This window comes from Battus philenor, unplaced genomic scaffold (genome assembly GCF_028537555.1).
Source record: "Battus philenor isolate CCGP_79_NKW_IND1 unplaced genomic scaffold, ilBatPhil1.0.hap1 SCAF_1, whole genome shotgun sequence".
Lineage (NCBI taxonomy): Eukaryota > Metazoa > Arthropoda > Insecta > Lepidoptera > Papilionidae > Battus > Battus philenor.
The window spans coordinates 5,752,494-5,772,277 of NW_027181661.1; the positions used below are offsets into that span (position 1 = coordinate 5,752,494).

The window sequence follows — 19,784 nt, forward strand, 5'->3', positions numbered from 1 at the left end:
GGCCCGCGCTGCCCGTATCAAGCTACTTTCCATGACATTAATTATATCGTTGGTCCAAGTGGGGACCTATCCACGCTGCGTCACGGCGAAACTACGGGTAAAACTTTCTCTATAATATAACGATTTTTGGCAAATGGAATTAGTCATTAATTTTGTAATTATTTTTGAATTCTTCACGTAATCCAATAGCATGTTTACATTTGTGGGTGATGTTTCGTCGTGTGAATCAAGTACCTTGACACTGTTCTCCCAGCGTGCTTGCTCGTTCGCCAGCGCTTGTGTGAGGCTGCCGGCACGAGCGAGCCGAGCTGCAGCAAGCGCAACATCTGCTTGCAATCGGTCTCGCTCCTCTTCAACCGTCTGAACATCAAATGACAAATTACACCTAAACCTAAACATGACCATTGCTTGATTTTATATTACAGTTACATACATACTGCCGCTACTAAATAAAAAATAATTTGATGTAAAAAATGTATGAAATATGAACTAGAAAGATGTATAATAAATATAGCTATATTTATTTTAATATATATGTGTCATTATCATTTCATCCGTTACTACGGAGCTGACAGCTTCCAGATTCACAGTTAGATATAGACTTCGTCATTAATTTCCGATTGAAAGCGATCTGTGTCTAGCGTCTTCCGATGACTTTGATAAAATAGTCCACCATGTGCTCTTATAAAATTTGTTACAAGAAACTTTTCTGAAGCTTAGTCATATACACTTTTAACACGAATATTGGGGAGTAGAGTAGTAAGTGGTTCAAAGTGTTATATAAATTGTTATACATTGGTGTGACAACAGCCATGTTTTTTTATACAAAAAATAATAATTATGGCTAATGAAATATGTATGGGCAATAAGTAAATATGTACTTATTGTTATATTTATTTACACATTAAAAGACATAAAAAGAAATCAGATGAAGTAGGCAAAACAAAGGCGTTAAAAATGTTAAAAAAGCAGTCTTGTCGCTAATGACGATTTCTTCCATACAATCTTTAGATGGGCTTTGTTACCAAGGAGCGCTGGGCCGACATCTAATGATAGAATATATAATAGCTACTTACTATTGTAATGTATAAAATATCTCGTGAAAGTCAAAAGTAAACATCTCTACTTGTCATTCAAGTACATAAAATACCACAAAGATAAATAGTGAAGTTTCGCTCAGTAATTTTGTTCATCTTAGCAGCACAGGCAATTCTTTCCACAAGCGTGCAGCTTAAGCAGATTATTTCTTAAGGTAACTAGTTGCCTGATGTACGTATATAATATGTATGTTGTATGTATTGTATGTATTATTGTTCCCATCAAAAGTGAATGTCGTTAAGAATACAGTACGTACACGCAGCTCGTTGACCATAGCTGCGAGTTGCGCTTCGATGGCCTCAACTTGCTTCTGCTTGCCTCGCAGTTCAGCCATCACACTCTTTAGTATAGCGGCCGCTTCCTTATGTCTGCCACACAAACGTTTTTACATATTTTTATTTTAACTTTTCCGACAGATGTACTATCTAAGTTACTACATATAGTATTTTTTTCATTTGTTCACTATGAATTACACATCAGATGAAATAAGATAAGACATAAAGATGAAACCCCTCTATTTCAGCAGTCCCTGTATTGCAGTGGCCACGTCGCAAACGGCCATATCTTCCAGACAACTATTGCATGCACTCGGTTACTATGGAAAAATAGAGCAGGCGGGCTAGACTACTGCAAATGTTGTCTAAGTTATTGGCCTATCGCAGTTAATTAAAAAAGAAATTCACATTACAGTAATAGTTTAATGCCTTCGTGCATTGCAATAATTTAGTACTAATGTTTTCATTATATTGCTTTAAGGTAGGTGATAACTTTTATTTGATCACATCCTTACACTTATTTTTTGATTAAAGTCAAACGTTCGATAGCTAAAGATCGTTTAATTTTGATTGCACGTTCTGCGGGAAAAGTGTTTTTTTTATTTTTGATTAATTATCTTTCCTCGTGCTATCGTGAAAGTATGAAATAAAATGTAAGCCGAATTAAACAAGCTCGAATAAGGTAGTCTGATTGAGATGTCCATATCAATTTAAAAGCCACTCGATACCGTACTTTAATTTGGAGGTAAATAATAATTTGGAGGTAAATAATAATTTGGAGGTAAATAAATCGGATGAAATATGATAATTAATTAACCGTGCCGTTGTCGAAGCGACTGATTTCGCGAATCATTTTAATCTATATAGATTGTAAGTATTATGTTTAATAAAAGGACAAATTTTTAAAAAATGTTGTCCCGATATAGCCATTCCTGAAACTTTCAAACACAAGATAGATCTTTTGTTTAATAAAATAATTTTCACTCTCACAAGTTTTAAGAACATGACCTATTTTAATATTTGGTAGTAGATATAAACTTATTATAACTGATTTTGTATCCAGATGTCCTCCGGCGGGGTAGTCTTCTCATCAGATAAGTTTTTTGCGTTTGCTCCAATTTTCATTTTTATTTTTACTTTATTGGAGATAAACAGAAACAAAAGTAAGAAAGAAATAACAAATTTAAAAAAATAAAATTGGTTACTATAAAACTATTTCACTAAGAAAATTTAATAAATCAAAGCCAAACAATAATAAAACAAAACAAAATTATTAATCAACATGGATCAATAATCCAGCGCATTCTGCAGAACAGACAGTAATAATTACGAGTCACAGCAAGCCGTCACATTGCGATGAGGTTTTAATTGTATTATGTATGTCCAATAATTTCGAATGAAATTGTCTTTTAAAAGATATAAGAGAGAGCACGAGAATATATCAATATCACTAATATATGAATTGTGGAGGTCACACATCCTATTGTGCACGTTTACTGATATTCGTTTTAGCAGTCGATAAAAAGAAGAGAGATTTACAACGCGTTCTAGCTGCAGGAATTCGAAAATTTACATCTGATAAGAGAGAGAGAGAGAGAGAGAGAGAGAGAGAGAGAGAGAGAGAGAGAGAGGGAGAATTTGTAACAAAACGGAAACAATAGAAATTAAATGTAAAGCAACTTAATATAATATACCTGCAAAGGCGATTTCACGTCAGCAAACTAAAATGTAACACCTCTATGTGAGAGAATAGAAACGAGCCGGAGTTTTAACAAGGTTTTATTTTTGCGGCTATATTGTTAGCTAGTTTGAATGCTTTAGTTAAATTTATTTCATGCATAAAATGAGTTTGTTTAAAGTTAGAGCGAGTGTGTGAATAATTGAATGAATTTCAAACACACTTGTGTCAACAATATTTAGTAATACCGAAAGGATGACGTCATACTTTCTTATAATTAGAGAAATCGGTAATAGATATCTGTGTCAATCAATCTTATACTGTTAGTAACGAACTTTGTAAACAAATTAAGACACAGGGTGATCGATTACAGGTGTAAAAGTTTTATTACGACGAATACATAGCACATTTGTCAGTAAAAAGCTTTAATTCATTTGCAACTATTTACAATTCTTGTGAATAAAGTAATCACTCTGAAATTTGTTTTATAATTTTTTTTATCCCGGGAGCCTCAAAATTTAATCCCCAATTAATTTTAATCCGCAGAGAACCGTATTTTAAAAAAGCTTTTTTCATTATATAATCATTACGTATTTTGTTACTTCTGAAAACATTGATTTTTCGTAAGGTTGTATCATACTATACATTCAACCCTTTAAAAATTTTTACACCCTAACCTGTATATTACTAGCCACTCTAAAAGTAACTAAATGTATAGTTATTGTCAAAAATTACTGTCCAGTCGCAATAAGAATATAAATAGATATCACTCGTTTCAGAGGAATACTTAATTAATTGATTTAATATAATTGTAATTACAATTACTCATAAAGAAAATTTTAAGTTTCATACATTGAAAAATTTCAATAATGTGATTAATTTTTTATCGGTTTATAATATGTTTTGTTTTATTACATCCTACATGTCTTTTTATCTTTATTATTTGCTTGTTTTTCATAGAAGAAGGTGTTACTTTTTTGGCTGATTTCCTCGAAGCTATTCCATAATTTCTATCTAGAACATTCGTCGTATCTTGTTTTTGTTTGAGTGTTAAACACATATGCTAGAAAATAAATAAATGAATATTCACTCACGCGATGATTTTTGGCTCGACAACTCGAAACACTTTGGCGTACATGTCAATGGCTTGCACCCACAGAACCATTGATCGACATACCTGAATTAAATAAACAAAACAATTTTAAATACATATTTTCTATTTCATTCATGGACCTTTACATCCTCTACAGATTTCCAAAAGGACCGGTTGTAAGCGGCCAGCGTCTAGTGCCTTCCGACTACATTAGCAAGGTCAGGAAGTCTAGGAGGCCACAGACTGCGCTAGCCGGACTGTGGCTTCTACTTCAGAATCGTAAAGCCATCTGTTCTGCTACGTGGCCTGTCCACTGCCACTTCCTCATGACATTCCGCTGGACTTCTGTTTCGATTGTCTACAGATCTCCTAATTCCTGAATTTGATTTCATAGAGTAATCCTAGACATATTCCTCTCTCCTTGTATCTTTCCTTCACTACTTCTTCAGTATAACATTTAATTTTACACAAGTGATTTAGTGCCAAGTACTGAAAGATTACTTTTTTACTATAATCTATTCACTTTAAAAACAAAACTTGTGTGTATTGACGTTGTCATTCAGCCAGGGCCCTTGACCGATGAGATTACATTAAATATGAAAGCTGTATTAATATTTGTCACGTGAAATAAGAGTTTTGACTAGTAAAGAAGTGTCTCTATAACGCGAAAAGGCAGCAACAAAAATGTTCTATCATAACGGTTCAAGACGTGATACTCCACCTTATAAGCCATACTTGCCTTTATCTTTATCAAATCGGAACTTATTTTGTGCAACAATAACTAGCAATGGCCAGTAGGCATAGGCTTTAAGCACCTTCAAAACATTAATAAAATGTAGTTAAACACACACGCACACGCACATGCGCATACACGCACACATGCACACACGCACACACACACTCATATATATATATATATATATATATTGAAAATCAACATAACATTAAAGCAAGTTAGAATAAAGAAGCGTACACTTTCGGCTAACAAAATGATTGTTAGAACTATATAGTTTGTCTTCAAACAACCGTTTAGCTTGTTAAAGTAAAGATCGTGTTTAAAATTATTAATGACGATACCTTGCTAACGGAGCTACCTTTGAAACTTTAACGACGGTATCGGGGTTGAAGTCCTTATGGGTGAGATACGCCTTAAGCTTCTTGAGAGTGGTTTCCGGGATATGATCCTTGTCATACTCCTGGAGGTTGCGGATAAAGTTCACGTCGGCCAACAGCTTTTTAGTGGAATCCCAATCGGGCCTGCAAAGTTTATTTCAAAATTTTTAAGTTATTCATTATAGGTGCTTTAAAGGGATGAATGTATAGAGCATTTGTAAGTAAAAAGCTTCAAGCTTTTACACGAATTTCGAATCAGACTGTTTAGTGATCAGTCTGAAATATGTTACATTAATTTAATTTTTCTATTTAAATAAGACAAGCGATTTAATATGTAGTATGATTTAATATGTAGTAATCCAGAGTTTAAATACGCTTTTTACGCATTACGTGAATTATTATTTCTGGAACCATTGATTTTTGGATAGAGTGAATCATATATTGATAAATAAGCCGTATATTCACCCCTTTGTAACCAGACCAACTTGTATAATTAAAATTAACAAAAAAGCCTGTAACAGCAACTGGAGTTGCAATATTATATTCACCAAACAATTATTTTGGTGCCATTTCAACCACACATTTGCGAGCATGTCAAAGGTGAACCAGTGAATTTTTTTCTGTTTGATTTTTCAGCGCACTGTTTTGGACAGGTCTCGCGTATTCCACGAACCAATAATATTGTGTTTTTTATTTTGCATTTCTTTGTAAACACTCATAGACGAACAACGCGTACAAAACTTTGATTTTTACTAAAATAATCATTACTATGTATGTATATTCGAAAATACTTTACTGTCTTATTTCTTAATTGTGTCTATGTCATGGTCCATAAAATTTATTTTTAGTTCTGCTACCACCTGAACGTGTTTTTAACAGCGAAATTTTGTGTAGATTTTCCTCCCATGTAAAAACATCCTTAGCTCGTAATTAGTAACCAAGGAATTAAGTGGTGCATTTTATAGTACTAATTCTATCCCGCGAATACAGTTTGTGCTTAAAATGACTTAAAACTCCTGAATAGAGTACGGATTCGTAAAGAAGATTAGAAGCTGAAATGACGTCATTATCATCACCACGTCAGTCGATAGACGCCCACTGCAAGGTATAGGCGTCGCCCAAAGATCGCGATAATAATCGATCTTGCGCTATGTGCGTCCAGCGACTTCTTGCTACTTTGACCATGTCATTGTTCTAGCGGGCCTACCCTTGCCTCGTTTACTAACTCGTGATCACCAATTGAGGTACATCCAGCCCCAATGGCCATCTGTTACAAGAGAAATGTGCCCCGCCTACTTCAGACGAACAATTCTTCGAGCTACGTCGGTAACCTTAGTTCTGCGAAATATGAGTTGTTATAAACCATTAATTTTTAAACTAACTTTGCACCGAGCAATATGCAGACGGGTTCCATGACAAAGCGCACGAGGGCGGGCGGTTTCGTGAAAGCTTTAAGCTCGTTGATGTCGCTTTTGTTGATGGCTTTCAAAGCGTCTTGCGCAGCTTCCATAGCCGGCATCGCCAGTGCCAAGTCCGCCTTAGCTTCGTCAGCGATCTGCTTAACCTCTTCCGCTTTCACCTGTCGAACGTTCATACTTTCTTAATTATAAATATATCTACTAATTTAGTTCGTTTCTTCGATATATTAAACAAAGGAACAATCCTGTAACATAATGATAACAATAATCAGCTGATAAATTGTTGTCAACTTGTCTGAAAAGTAATATAGTAATCCATAACAACCATAGCTACACAGCTAATCATTGTAGAGGAAATAAACAATTGGCTTATCAAAGGCGGCATATAAAAATAAATTTGTTCGATTAATGTATTTTTCCAAAGTTACGATGAAATTTCACAGACTAAAATTAGTTACGCCTTATTGAAACAGTAAAGAAATAAATACTTCTACAATATACAATAGTTTCTTAGTAAAATAATGATCAATTTTTTTTTCTCTAACTTTTAGTAGTATATTAACCTAATTAGATATAATAATATATGTTGAAATTTTTACATACAACTGTCAATACAGGAAATCTTACAACTGTTTCACAGATTCTGCTAGTCCTATTCGATCTAGGAGTGTTACAAACATATGCCCGTATCCAAAAGTGCAGCGTAAGATTTTTTAAGCAGAATTCTCAAATATATTGACATATTTATTCTCAGCATTGAAGTATTTAACGGAAACCGTTTTATTTGATTTCTCCTCCACTCTTATACCACTTGTCAAACTAATTGATACCCCCCGCCTCATCTTTAGATTGAATGTATCAACGACCTCTATGTATTTGTGTGTTCATTTGTGTATACGAGTGTGTACGTATTAATAGGATCGTGGTTACGTACCTTGGCAACAGCCTCGTCAGCGAGGAGAGCGTGGCGTACTTCATCAGCGGCCCGCTGTTCATCTCGCAAGCGAGCTGCCAGTGCAGCGCCTTCAGTCGCCTTACGAGCTAGAAGCGGCTCCATCTCTCGCACCGCACGTTCCATTACCCCCACTGACTCATACGCACTGTACAGCTTCTATAATCGCAAACGCGTATACTTAATATGCAGGCGTGAATTTATAGCTTATTGGCTGTCAACTACATTACACCACTTACAGTACACCCTGTACAAAAATCAATACTGTCAGAAATAATAAATACCATAATGATAATATGGAAATAGAAGTGTTTTCAACATTCGGATTCTTCTCTTCTTCTTCTTCTTGAAGTGCCTCTCCAACTAGTGGAGGTTGGCTATCAGCTTCCTGCTCTCTTCCTTATTTTTGGTACTGCGTAATAGCTCAGCAGCGCTGGCGATTCCGGTCCACTCTCTAATGTTACGAAGCCACGACTTCTTTCTCCTACCAACCTTCCTTTTACCAGCGACCTTTCCCATCATGATAAGTTGAAGGAGATTGTATCGTTGGTGTCGAACATTCGGATTACACTTTATTAAAATAAATTCTTGTTTGCTATCTGTCCCTGCAGACTGTACCTGTTAGAAGTTATTAGCTTTACGCATTAAAGGTCTTACATCTATAACCAATCACTCCGAATCTTAATTTGCTTACTAAGTCCGTTAATAAGTTTTAACTACACTGTTGGATGTGTAAAAATACTTACACAAATCTTCATTTAAAAAAAATCATGGAAAAATAATTGTTCGTGTAACCAAAATATTGATAATTCAATTCAGACACGATATGTACACGTAATAGATTTAAAACTATGTACTAATTAATTACAACATCTCTGGAACCATAAGGCTTAGAGACTGTAAATCTAGTAGAAATGTTCTTTTCGCTAAATAGCGGTCAGCTAACAATGGATTTTACAAAATTCCCCGCCTAATATGGAATGAAGGGGCTTTAGTTATCATGAAGCGGGTGACAGCCAGATACATCATATGTATATATTAAAACAAATGTGTTTGTCTTTCGGCTTCGAGTGCCGGTCTGGTGTGCAAATCAGGGAGGAATCAATAGCCTCCCTGATAGGCGAAATTGAAACTAGAAATGACTTCCTCGAGTACTGTAAAATAATCATAATACAAGCAATTAATAGAAATAAAACTAAGTAAAAACAAAACAAAATAAAAACAAGACTGAAGTAAAATAAATAATTAATTGTATAAGAAAACAACTGTGATAAATGTACCTAGTAAATAAGAACTGTAAAAAAAAAATAAGAGGACGAAAGAAAGAGGAATAGAGTATAAGGGCATAAAAGAACAGAAATGTAACATGATAGACAGAAAAGAACGGATGATAAGATGAACAAGAGAAGATCATGAAAATAAAAAATTTATGTGAAAAAATATTTGTAAAAAAAGGTCCCTGTCCCAAAAATCAGATAGGGGGTACGAGAGGCCCCCAATAGCGGGGGTCATTCCTAAAAAAAAAAAAAAATGTGTTTGTCTGTACTCGATAGATTCAAAAACCATACATCAAATCGCTGTGAAAATTCAGTAAATTATTAGGTATATTCTCAGGTTTTTGAAAATTTGTTTTTTTATTCGTTTGTTTGATATCAAAACTTTCTTTTTATTTAGATTTTTATTTAAGTGCATAACAAACGCATCGCGTAACCCGGTATACCTAGTAGCTTATAAAGTCTATGGTACAATATTGATATTTAAGAGAGATTTTTAAAAAAATAATATTGATAATTTAACTCTAGAGGTGTTTTAATACATGCGCTTGCGCACCTCAAGTCCACAGGAGACACGATCCCGGCCGAGGATTATTTCCTGGCGTTTGGAGTCAAGCAGCGATAGATAAAGTTGGAGCAGGTCGAGGTAACTGCTTGGTGTGGAGTAAAAATGTCGCCGCAATTCCGTAAACAGTCGTTCAGTCATCATATCTACGTCCTGCAAGTTAAATGTATTTTTAAACATCCTGTAATGGAATTGTTATTAAATTCTTGTCAGTTAAATTTTTGAACTAAAAGTAATAGAAAAATTTGTCAATTCAGACGAAAACTTATTAAAGATAACCGTGACTTGAGAATATCAGTTTTATACACATTTATACAATAGTTTTTAATTGTCATAATGTGTTATCTGTTCGGAATTTACCAAGAATGGATTTTATAAAATTACACCTACAATAGGCAGTGCAGGCATGAGTATAGACATGCATATGCGAGAACATCCACGTCGAAAACAATGAAAAGTGATGCGTATACGGGATTAAAGCTGTCAATCGTTATAAAGAAACGAATGAAACGCGGGAAAATTTATTTTAATAAAAACAAACAAAGAGGATTCATCGTAATTTTCTATGTAACTTAAAATACCCGTGTAGCCAAAAAGATTAAAACATTTCCTGTAGGAGGTCACCAGAGTTTTATGTATATCCCGTGATGACTGTTTATAATTTTTGAGATAAAAACAATCAAATAATAGTTTTATAAAAACTAGTTAATGTTAATGAAAGAACTAAAAATGTAATCGCATTGATTTTGCCTAAAACCCTTCTTAAAAAATTTGAAATTATGGAAGGAAATTAAAAAAGTTCGATTAATTTTTTTTTACATTTTGTGATTGTTAATCGACTTATTCAAATGTTGTTCAGGTTTGTTAGAAATATAAAAAAAAACCCTAAGAAAAAAAGCATATATCATTGTCATTTCAGCCATAGGTGAAAAGGACTGCGAATTGCAGTCGTATGTCGCGGGTTCGAGTCTCGCTACAATCTTATATATTTCACACTTTGCGAATTGATAATATAGATATAATAAGTGTCTCATAATACTCACATTGCGCGATCATCGATCCGCCTGTCAAGTGTGGCGATTATGTTATACGTTAGATATCTTTGAGTGAGGCCTATGCCTTACTGTGGACCTATATTGGCTGTAAACGATGATGTCGACTGAAGGAAGAAGCTTCCCCCATCGATTCACAATAGGACCGGTTGGAATTGGACCTTAACAATGTTTTACTGGCGCTTAACAATGTTTCGCTTTGCTTACTGGTTCATGGTCTCCACTCAAGAATATTAAGGCTGCAGCGGCCGCTGGGGTCTAACAATGAAAGGATTTGTAATTATTGTGAATTTCATTGTGTTCATATTACTGATATGTCATCATCATCATCACCAAGTCAGCCTATAGATGCCCACTGACAGGCATAAACATTCCCCAAAGATTGCTACAAAGACCGGTCTAGCACTGCTCGCATCTATCGAGTTCTAGCGCTCTTGACTATGTCATCGGTCTACCTAATGAAGGGCCTATCTACGTAGCTTGTACCGGCGTAATGGCAGGCCTAATAAATAAAAAATAATTAAGTTTAAATTTACATAACGTATGGTAAAATACGATCAGAACCTGATGCATAGAGACGCAGACTGTAGAGATGGAGTCGATGAGAGCCGCGTCCGAAAGCGGTGCTAGTGATTGTCGTGCGACGGAAAGCAGCGCCTCTGGCGGCCATTTCGTCAGCCAGTCGATCGTGCAACAGTTCACCAGTGATGGAAACATTCGGCAGCGACGCCTGCGTATTTAAACTACATTTTCCGGTTCCTATTACATATTTATATTTCTCACATATGTCAAATATATATTTGACATATGTGAGAAACTTAACTTGTTTACCCTTAATATTAATTTTATTTAGGTACATGCTTACGTTCTACCGTTCGGCGTGCTCGACACCAACCAACAAATATTTATTTTTACTACTGACCAATTAATCAATAATAATTAAATCCCAAGTATATCATATTTTCATTATATTAAAATAAAACACAAACAAGCTGTCAACTAAGTAATAATATTAAAAACTTGGAACGTCAAAAGACGCAATTTAACTTTCGTTTGTCTAATTGTTTAAAAAAATTAGTCTTTATAATTAACTATTACTTCTATCCATCATATTGTTTGGTTTTCAAAAAATGATAGAGTAACTTAGTTCCTTTTTTATTTTTTATTGCATATAATGTTCACTGTTATACTTTCTTCATTTGAAAAAAATGTAGTTTGTGTAATCTACTTGTTCACTGAATGAAATAAAAGAAAAGCGGTGAGCCTCCGATGTGCTTTTGAATTATTATATAGTTATATCAAAAATACTACATATTTAACACAGTACCAGATATTTAAGCTTTACTTTTTTAGATTTCTTCAAGATCTTTTTACAAGTAAAGATCGAGTAAAATTAAAGAACAAAACTTCAAAATAAACTTTAAAAATAATTATACAACTTAAAAAAATAAATTATAAGATGGAGAAGAATATTAACAGAGTGGTATCCATGGGATAGCAAAAGAAGAAGTAGACAGCATAAAAGATGGGCGAATGACATTAGGAAAATAAACGTTCAAACTGAATGGAAAGCTGTAGAGGAGGTTTTTGTTGGAAGATAAGCTGAAACGATTTTACGACGGTTTCAGGATATTTATACTATTAGGTACTGTTTGTTAAGTATAGCTTGTTAATTAAACCGGAAAGAATATAAATATATTTTTATCTCATGGTCTTTATACTATCACGTTATTATTATTTAGCATTAATTTATAAATAGGTTTTCATAAGTAAACCGCAACAAAGGTTATTTTATTTTACTATAAAGGAATAATTACTAGTGTGTTAAAAATTCCCAGAAATTTTTTGTAGCTTGTTAATTAAACTAGAAAGAATACAAAAGTAATAAAATAATTTTTGTCTTATGTATCACTTCGTTCTTGGAAATACTCACCTGAAGCCGTCGCCAACAGGGCTCATGCAAATGCAGAGGTGCAGTTTGCCGCGCACGCGGTTTATGAAAAAGCGATAGAGGGCGTCGCGGTCAGCTGGATTGATGCCACTCCGCACGGCGTCGTTACTGCAGCCTGATTGCATTTGCTCGTAGGCGTCACCCTCCAGTAGGTTGTTCACTTCACCTGCACATTGATGCATCGTCCTTAGTAAATTCGATAATAATAAGTGAACAATCTCTTAATGAAATCCAAATCACATAATGTCGCTCTCATCATTGGTGAAGTTTTATATACGCTTATACGAAAAAGGTTACATAATAGGTAAGTTTTATTCAACCCGATTCCGACGCTATTTCACCCAGTCTTAACTTTGAAGTGGTGGCAATAAAGTTTAGTCCTCTCGGGCACCTTCAAAAGAAAAGCGTAGTGAGCGTCAGGCCTGACCTATACCGGGAGCCCTTAAAGAATTTGGCGATTTCTCTAGCTGGTTACGTAGGGGTAGCCAACCTATTTCGTAAACTATAAAACATTATTTACAGTCTAAGAGATAAATTTGAATTTTATATTCAAAATGATGTAGAGACAATTTTTAAATGTAAATCTTGAGAAAATTTTCATTAAAAATTTATTTGAAAATAAATGAATTCGTTACAAAAATCGGTAGATATTAGCAAACATAAGAACCTCCAATAGAACCTCCAATAAATTCCTAAAACGTTAAAAGAGAAATGTTCACGTTTCAACGCATCTCTTTAAATCAATGTTAAATGTTTGACCTTTTTGAATGACTAGTTTGAAAATCAATGCAGTATTCTAACAGAAGTAACGGCACAAGGTACTTGAATAAGGCTTCGTTTAAGCGCCACCAGCGCTCTGTCACCTGAAATCTGGTGAATGGTGACCTTCCATCACAAAAAAACTTCTTGATAAAATTATCATACATACATAATTTAGACATAATAAGGCGTTTGAAAGCAAATGAATAAAGATGATATATTACGATAATTTACCAGTGTTGAGCATGTTGTTGACATCCTCTAGGAAGTCGTCGCGCGAGAGCTGTGTGTCGGTGCAGAGGAACACTGTCTCGCGTAGCGCTACGCCCGCGCTCATGTACATCTTCACCAGGTCCTCGTGAAATTCAGGAATGTCGTAATTGCGTTTCAACTCCATCCCCATGCATCTGTGTATCGCAGCAAGTTCATATGTACGTACGAGCGTGTTAGTCTGTGTTTACACGTGTCTGCTTACCAGTGTCGGTTTTGCGCAGGGTGATAGGTGTAAAAGGTTTAAAGAGGTGCATATGTAAATCACTGGCTGTCAATTATTGTATGGTAAACCCAATCTTAAACCCTAAGAGTTTAATTGATGCGTTTTGGATAAAATACACTTAAAGGAAAAAAAAAATTCCTAAAAATATTAATATATTCATAAATTTATTATAATTTTAGTTATTGCGTATCTTTTTATTTATTTTATGACGTGTAAATTTAAAAAGAATTGAAGGATCGAGGATTCCATTGAAAGCTATTACGCAATGAAATTCTTAGATGAAATTATAATATAGTGATTTTTTGCCACCTGTTACGGAAGAGGACCTTCTAACGGCAGATACCTTATAAACCTTTGATAAGTTAATTATTTTTTCATTGAACTTTTAATTTCGAAATTTGTTTTCCTTGCTTTTCATATATTTTTATTTTAGGTTTCTATATTTATTAGTAATTTACTTCACGTTATTATTACAAAGTCAAATTCTCTATTTGTTCAAATTCTCAATTTAACTTTCTACTTGCTAGGATGACTTGTTATAGGTAAAAGGTTTAAAGGGGTGTTAGAACTTTTTTATTAGCTGTGAATTGATATATGGCAGTAGACCATTTATTGTAGGTATGAATATATAGCTTAATTTTTGACATTTATTATATCGTACACAGTTTCTAAAAATCAATGGTTTCAGAAATAACCAATAGAAAAATAAATTATTATAAAATATTTCAGAGTGATCACTTCATATAGGTTGAATGGAAATATATGTATAAGTTTAAAAACTTTTTGCACAAAAGTGCACCTATAACCGATCAATCTGTATCTTAATTTGTTTACTAAGTCCGTTACTAACATCGGTATCGCCTAGTACACATTGATCATTGACTATGAATTTTAAATGAAATACACGTTAAAGCTTTAAAGCTCTTTAAAACAAATGAGCCCCTGTCTGCGTGTGTATATGAGGATGTGTTCGTGTCGATTTGTGCCTATTTATGTGATATGTGTCGGACAATGTACTATGTATGTTTGACTCTATGTATAATTTTTTTGAGGTTAACAACTTGCAACGCAACGTTGATTTATTCGATAATCCATTAAAAACCTGATAGTTGCTTTTTGTTTAGTGCCGATTGAATTTTTTATTAAGAATAGACTTGTACAAGAGCAAAGAACGCAAGTTGTTCAAAGTTCTGTTCTTCAAACTCATCGTACATCTATTCCGTTTTGTGACGTAAATAGTTCGTTCGTTTTCTCATCACGTTTACTCTTCCCTGACTGATGAACAGTCCTCAAGTATGACGCATGAAGCGCGTTAATGTATAATTGAATCGGAACAGATGTTGCGCTTCTAATCATGACCTTGCGATTATCACATATAGCAAATTTTCTTTAGAGAAGACAAAATGCGGTATAAATTTATTAAAAAAAAACGTTGTTCTTATTTAAAATATACATCCCGTGAGATGCCAAGTGTATTCTGAGTGTAAGACTAAGACACGACTTCGAATACCGGTTTGGAAGAAAGATCGGCGAGACGAGCATCGCTTCTATTATAAAAACCCAACTGGACAAAGTATCCTTCTTTAATTACTGCAGGGAGGGGTGATTGAGAATGTAGCTGTGAGGAATAAAACATAAAATTTAAAACCAAAATAGGGTCGAGTGATCAATTTAAACAGGAATAAAACATAGAATGGCAATTAAATTGACAAAATAAGGTAATAAAATACATGTATTGATACTGTAAGGGCGATATTACGTCACCGTCTGCGGCGCATCGAAAAATGGAATTCCAAAGAAATTAAAATGTTCACTTATTTCGATGTAAATACGGACGAAGGTCAAATGAATATACACACTTCTACTTTTCACTTCGTGTTGTCAATAACTTTAGATTTACCGGCCCTAGAAACAATCCCACCATGCAAAGAAAAACTAAAGAACTATAAACTGTAATAAATATACATGATATAAATAAATAACTTAAGATTTAATAAAAATTTAAATAGACTGTGATACATAGTTACAGATAGACCTAGGCTGTGATATTTGAGGAAATGAATGAGAGTTTATCTAAGTGTGAAGACTGGAAGTGAAGACGAGAGACAAAAAATAAAAATACACTTTAATAATTTATGATAAATGTAATAGTCCCTTTCTCACAATAAGCTAGGGGTGTATGAGAGGCATCCAATAACGGAGGCCATAAACAAGTGTGTTATGAGAAGGTCTGCGCGTTTCAGTATATACTTGTATAGGTTACCTGCAGTCGTTGAGATGTGCTGCTAGAGTCGCAACGCTGCGTCTTCCAGAGCCAGCGGGCCCCACCAGCAATGCATGTCCACGTTCAGCACGCAACACACGCGCCACGCGAGCCACATGCTCTGCCATCTCGTTAAAGATAACCAATCGCATCTCCGCACGGGCCGTCGCATTGTACTCGTCTAAGTACTCCTATGTATGATACATACAACAAGCAATTCATCAGTACCTTATTTCTTGATTGTATATACTTTTTCTAGACTAAATGAGATGAGTTACCACCCGAGCACATAAAGGCGAGACTGATTAGGTGTTTATTTACACGTGTGCAAAGAATATTTACAATTTCGTCCTTGACTCTATGGCAGCAACCAAATTCCAATCAACATGGGAATCGAATAGAAATTTGAAATTCGAATTTGAAATCGAACGCGCAAGAATGATTCAATACTATAAAGGATTGTGATCGTAGTGGCCAGCAAAATTATGCGTTCTCACGTGGACGCTACATATGTAAGGATTAACAATAGTTCGTTCAAATGTTCGTCTTCAAAGAGAATTTTACGTAAATAATCCACATGGAACGTATTACTACTGCTCACAAACGATTGTACTATCACATCTTTTGAGACTTGTCTGGTCACAAACGCTGAACGAATGCGAATACATCCAAAGAGAATAAGTATTCATATTTAGAAAGTTATGACAAAAGACTATAAAGATGGCATCAATAGGTCAAATAATATTACTAAATTATTAGTAAAAAAAATCATAATCCTTTTATTATTTTATTCAATACAGTATTTCAAAAAGTTCTACTTTCGATGAATTTAATCATTAAAAATATAACATATTAGGCTGTTGTATGACAATATTTAAGATTTATTCACATATTTATTGGTGGGTCTAAATAACGAATCATGCATAAGAAAAGATTTATCCGATTGATTTCTCAAGTCTTTGTTACGCTGATAGTTGAAAATAAAAAAGAAAAATAAAAAAAGAATTAGTGATGTCAGCTAAGATACCGATGCACACTTTTGACTATTTGTCCGTTATGTTCATTTGATAAGTATAGTAAGTTACACGAACCTTCAAAACTGACATGAGTTTTTCCATATCGGGGATTTCCTGATAAACTCTGCTCTCTTTTGGCAACGCGGGGTTCATAAAATCTCCGAACAGAAGCATTGGTGGTTCCTCGATTATGTCTCCTTCCGGTAACTGCAGGACTGGCATCTTAAAATACTTTTCGCAAACGTCACTCATCAGGCGGTAAAAGAAGCTTTTGTCCTCTATGCATATTAGCCGGTCGTGGAATACACGTAGACATTCGTGGTAGAACAATCTGGATCAAAATACAGAAAAAGGTTAATTGATTGATTCATTATCATCATCATAATTTCAGTCGTAGGACACGTCCATTTCTGGACATAGTCCTCTAACCATATATTTTCGATAAAATCAATTGGAAGCAGCTTGCATCTAGTATTTTCCAACGACGTTGAAAAGGTCTCTATTCCAAATTCGTCATCATGAATTGAACACGATAAGTGTTTTTGTTTAAATATTATTAATACTCGAAAAGAAACGTATTAATATTGTTTTTAACTCTCTATCTGCTGCACAAAAAACTCAATGACCGACCGCACGATCCTATTTACGAGTAGAATTTCTTAAAATTAGCTCTTAGCTGACCTTTACAAGACGAAATGATTATTTCTACAAAATTTAAAGTAGTCGAGCCATGTCGTCATGAGCAGTGGCAGCCTAGCGGCAGAGAACTGTGACGTGCGATTGTAGTTCATGGGTTCAATTCTCGGTATACATATAACTCACACTTTGTGCATTAATTACTCGTATATGGAATTGCCAGTGCTCACACAAAAAGTTTTCACAGGATGGGCAGTAGCATCCTCTGCGTGCTATAATACCATACTGCGATAATCAACCCACTTGCCAAGCGTGGTGATTATGGTGTATTACGTCATAGATACCTTTGGGAGAGGAACATGCTTTACAGTAGTTGTCCATGGCCCTTATAGTTCTAGAGATGAGTACATAGAGAGAAATCTTTCATATACAGAGTGATGAGAAAAAGATGGATTCCGAAATAAAAAATGTATATGGATTCGCAGTCTTAAGAGTTATAATTATTTTACATCGATTGAAATTTATGATATTATAAGATCATGGAACTTAAAGTATGTTTGTTCTAGTAGTTCACCTTGAAAACTGATTTGAAAACATCCTGTCCCTCGGATATGCACCAACGGTACACTTGGTATTTTTGAACAATCACCAATAAGAATAAATTCACAGTTCTACATAAATTTCTCGTAAAAGCGTGAATCCATTTACAAAAAAAAAAGAAATTTTTCTATACGCCAAGAAAATACAATCGGCGGAATAAGAAAACAAACCTCGCAGTTGTGCTAGACATCTGCATATTTGACGTATCTATATGGTGTGCGTTGGCAGAATTCGGATTTCAAATTCAAATTTTATCCGAAACCATCACGTAGGGGAGCTTAAAAAAAGTTTGTGCTTTCCCACGATCACTTCTGCAGAGAGCGGCACGAAATACGGAGGCCAGATATTAAGAGTGTGCCCGACGTAATGATCGGCATATAGACGACATATTTTTAGGAACTAAAAACGCACAGCCCTTCTTTTTAATTTTTATTGAAATAAATGAATGATATAGTTTTTATAATATATATATAGCTTTTATTTATTTGAATTTGAAAATCGAATTCTTCCACCGCATACCTTTTAATAATGGTAGCATTTATGCTCCAGTTTCTTGTGGAATATGTTCATAAATTTACCATATATGTATTTTTTTCACATGTTTTTCTAAGGAACGTCTCTACCATGTATAAACGTAAATAATAGAATGGCGGAAGTACATCAGTACCGAAGCATCTCAAGTGGAAGTCGAACGTAGACAGCGCGTGCTTGTAGTGCGCCTTGGACACACTTGGACAGATCGCGAAGGTTGAAGACGTAATGCGCACGCGCAGGAGTGGGCAGAAGTTGCGCGCAAACACGGCCATACACTTCCACGCTGGCGCGAACGATTCCGTCTCCAAGCACAGAAACCTCCGCTACGAAGTCTTCCATGTGACCGCAAAGGATCGCCTATTAAATTTAATAATTATTCTAAAAAATCCGTAAGATATAAGCACAGTAAGATGATGTAATAGTGCCTAAAAGATTAAATATTTATTACATATAACCACATACAAAATAAAGTAAAAAGAAGAAAAAGTAAAAAAAAAACCTGTACCAAAAATTGTATACGAAAAAATAAACATTTATTGAATTTTAGTCTGTACAATTGATCTTTCGCGGTAGTCTGAAATAGGTTATAATTAAGTGACAAGAATTACCCAATGGGCGAAACACTGATTTTCAATCATGATAATTCTAATATAGATAAAACTATACGGCAGAAGAAGGCTGCTCGTAAAATTTGTAATATTAATAAGATATTAAAAAAGAGACTCTGGAAGACATAATTATGACAATGTGTATATTATCTATGCTCCTTAAATGTGAAATAGCTACAATTCTTATTTATCAATATTCTATTCTTTCTATAGCGATGGAGCTATTCTATTTATGTTCATAATTAGATGTTAGCATAAGAAACGGCTTGCTATACCTCTCTTTTGTCTACATCAAATTTAAAATATTATTGTATGTGACAGTTTGGCAAAAGTATGTTAGCGGGTTATAAGTCACTAACGCAACATTGATAATGAAAATGGAATTTAATTTTTATTACGTCAG

The 19,784-nt window shown here is 34.4% G+C and overlaps 1 protein-coding gene across 1 annotated transcript in view; it reads right to left on the reverse strand.

Moving 5' to 3' along the window:
• Dhc16F (Dynein heavy chain at 16F) overlaps positions 1-19,784 on the reverse strand; it is a 103,695-nt gene that overhangs the window by 24,334 nt on the left and 59,577 nt on the right. Inside the window, exons 36-48 of the mRNA XM_068771398.1 lie at positions 18,907-19,130; positions 17,079-17,334; positions 15,988-16,178; positions 13,463-13,635; positions 12,452-12,635; positions 11,083-11,248; positions 9,458-9,619; positions 7,610-7,786; positions 6,640-6,836; positions 5,239-5,401; positions 4,146-4,228; positions 1,355-1,466; positions 235-360 (exon numbers count right to left, since the gene is read on the reverse strand). Coding sequence (XP_068627499.1) covers positions 235-360; positions 1,355-1,466; positions 4,146-4,228; positions 5,239-5,401; positions 6,640-6,836; positions 7,610-7,786; positions 9,458-9,619; positions 11,083-11,248; positions 12,452-12,635; positions 13,463-13,635; positions 15,988-16,178; positions 17,079-17,334; positions 18,907-19,130 — 2,214 coding nt within the window. The remainder of the gene's footprint in view (positions 1-234; positions 361-1,354; positions 1,467-4,145; positions 4,229-5,238; positions 5,402-6,639; positions 6,837-7,609; positions 7,787-9,457; positions 9,620-11,082; positions 11,249-12,451; positions 12,636-13,462; positions 13,636-15,987; positions 16,179-17,078; positions 17,335-18,906; positions 19,131-19,784) is intronic.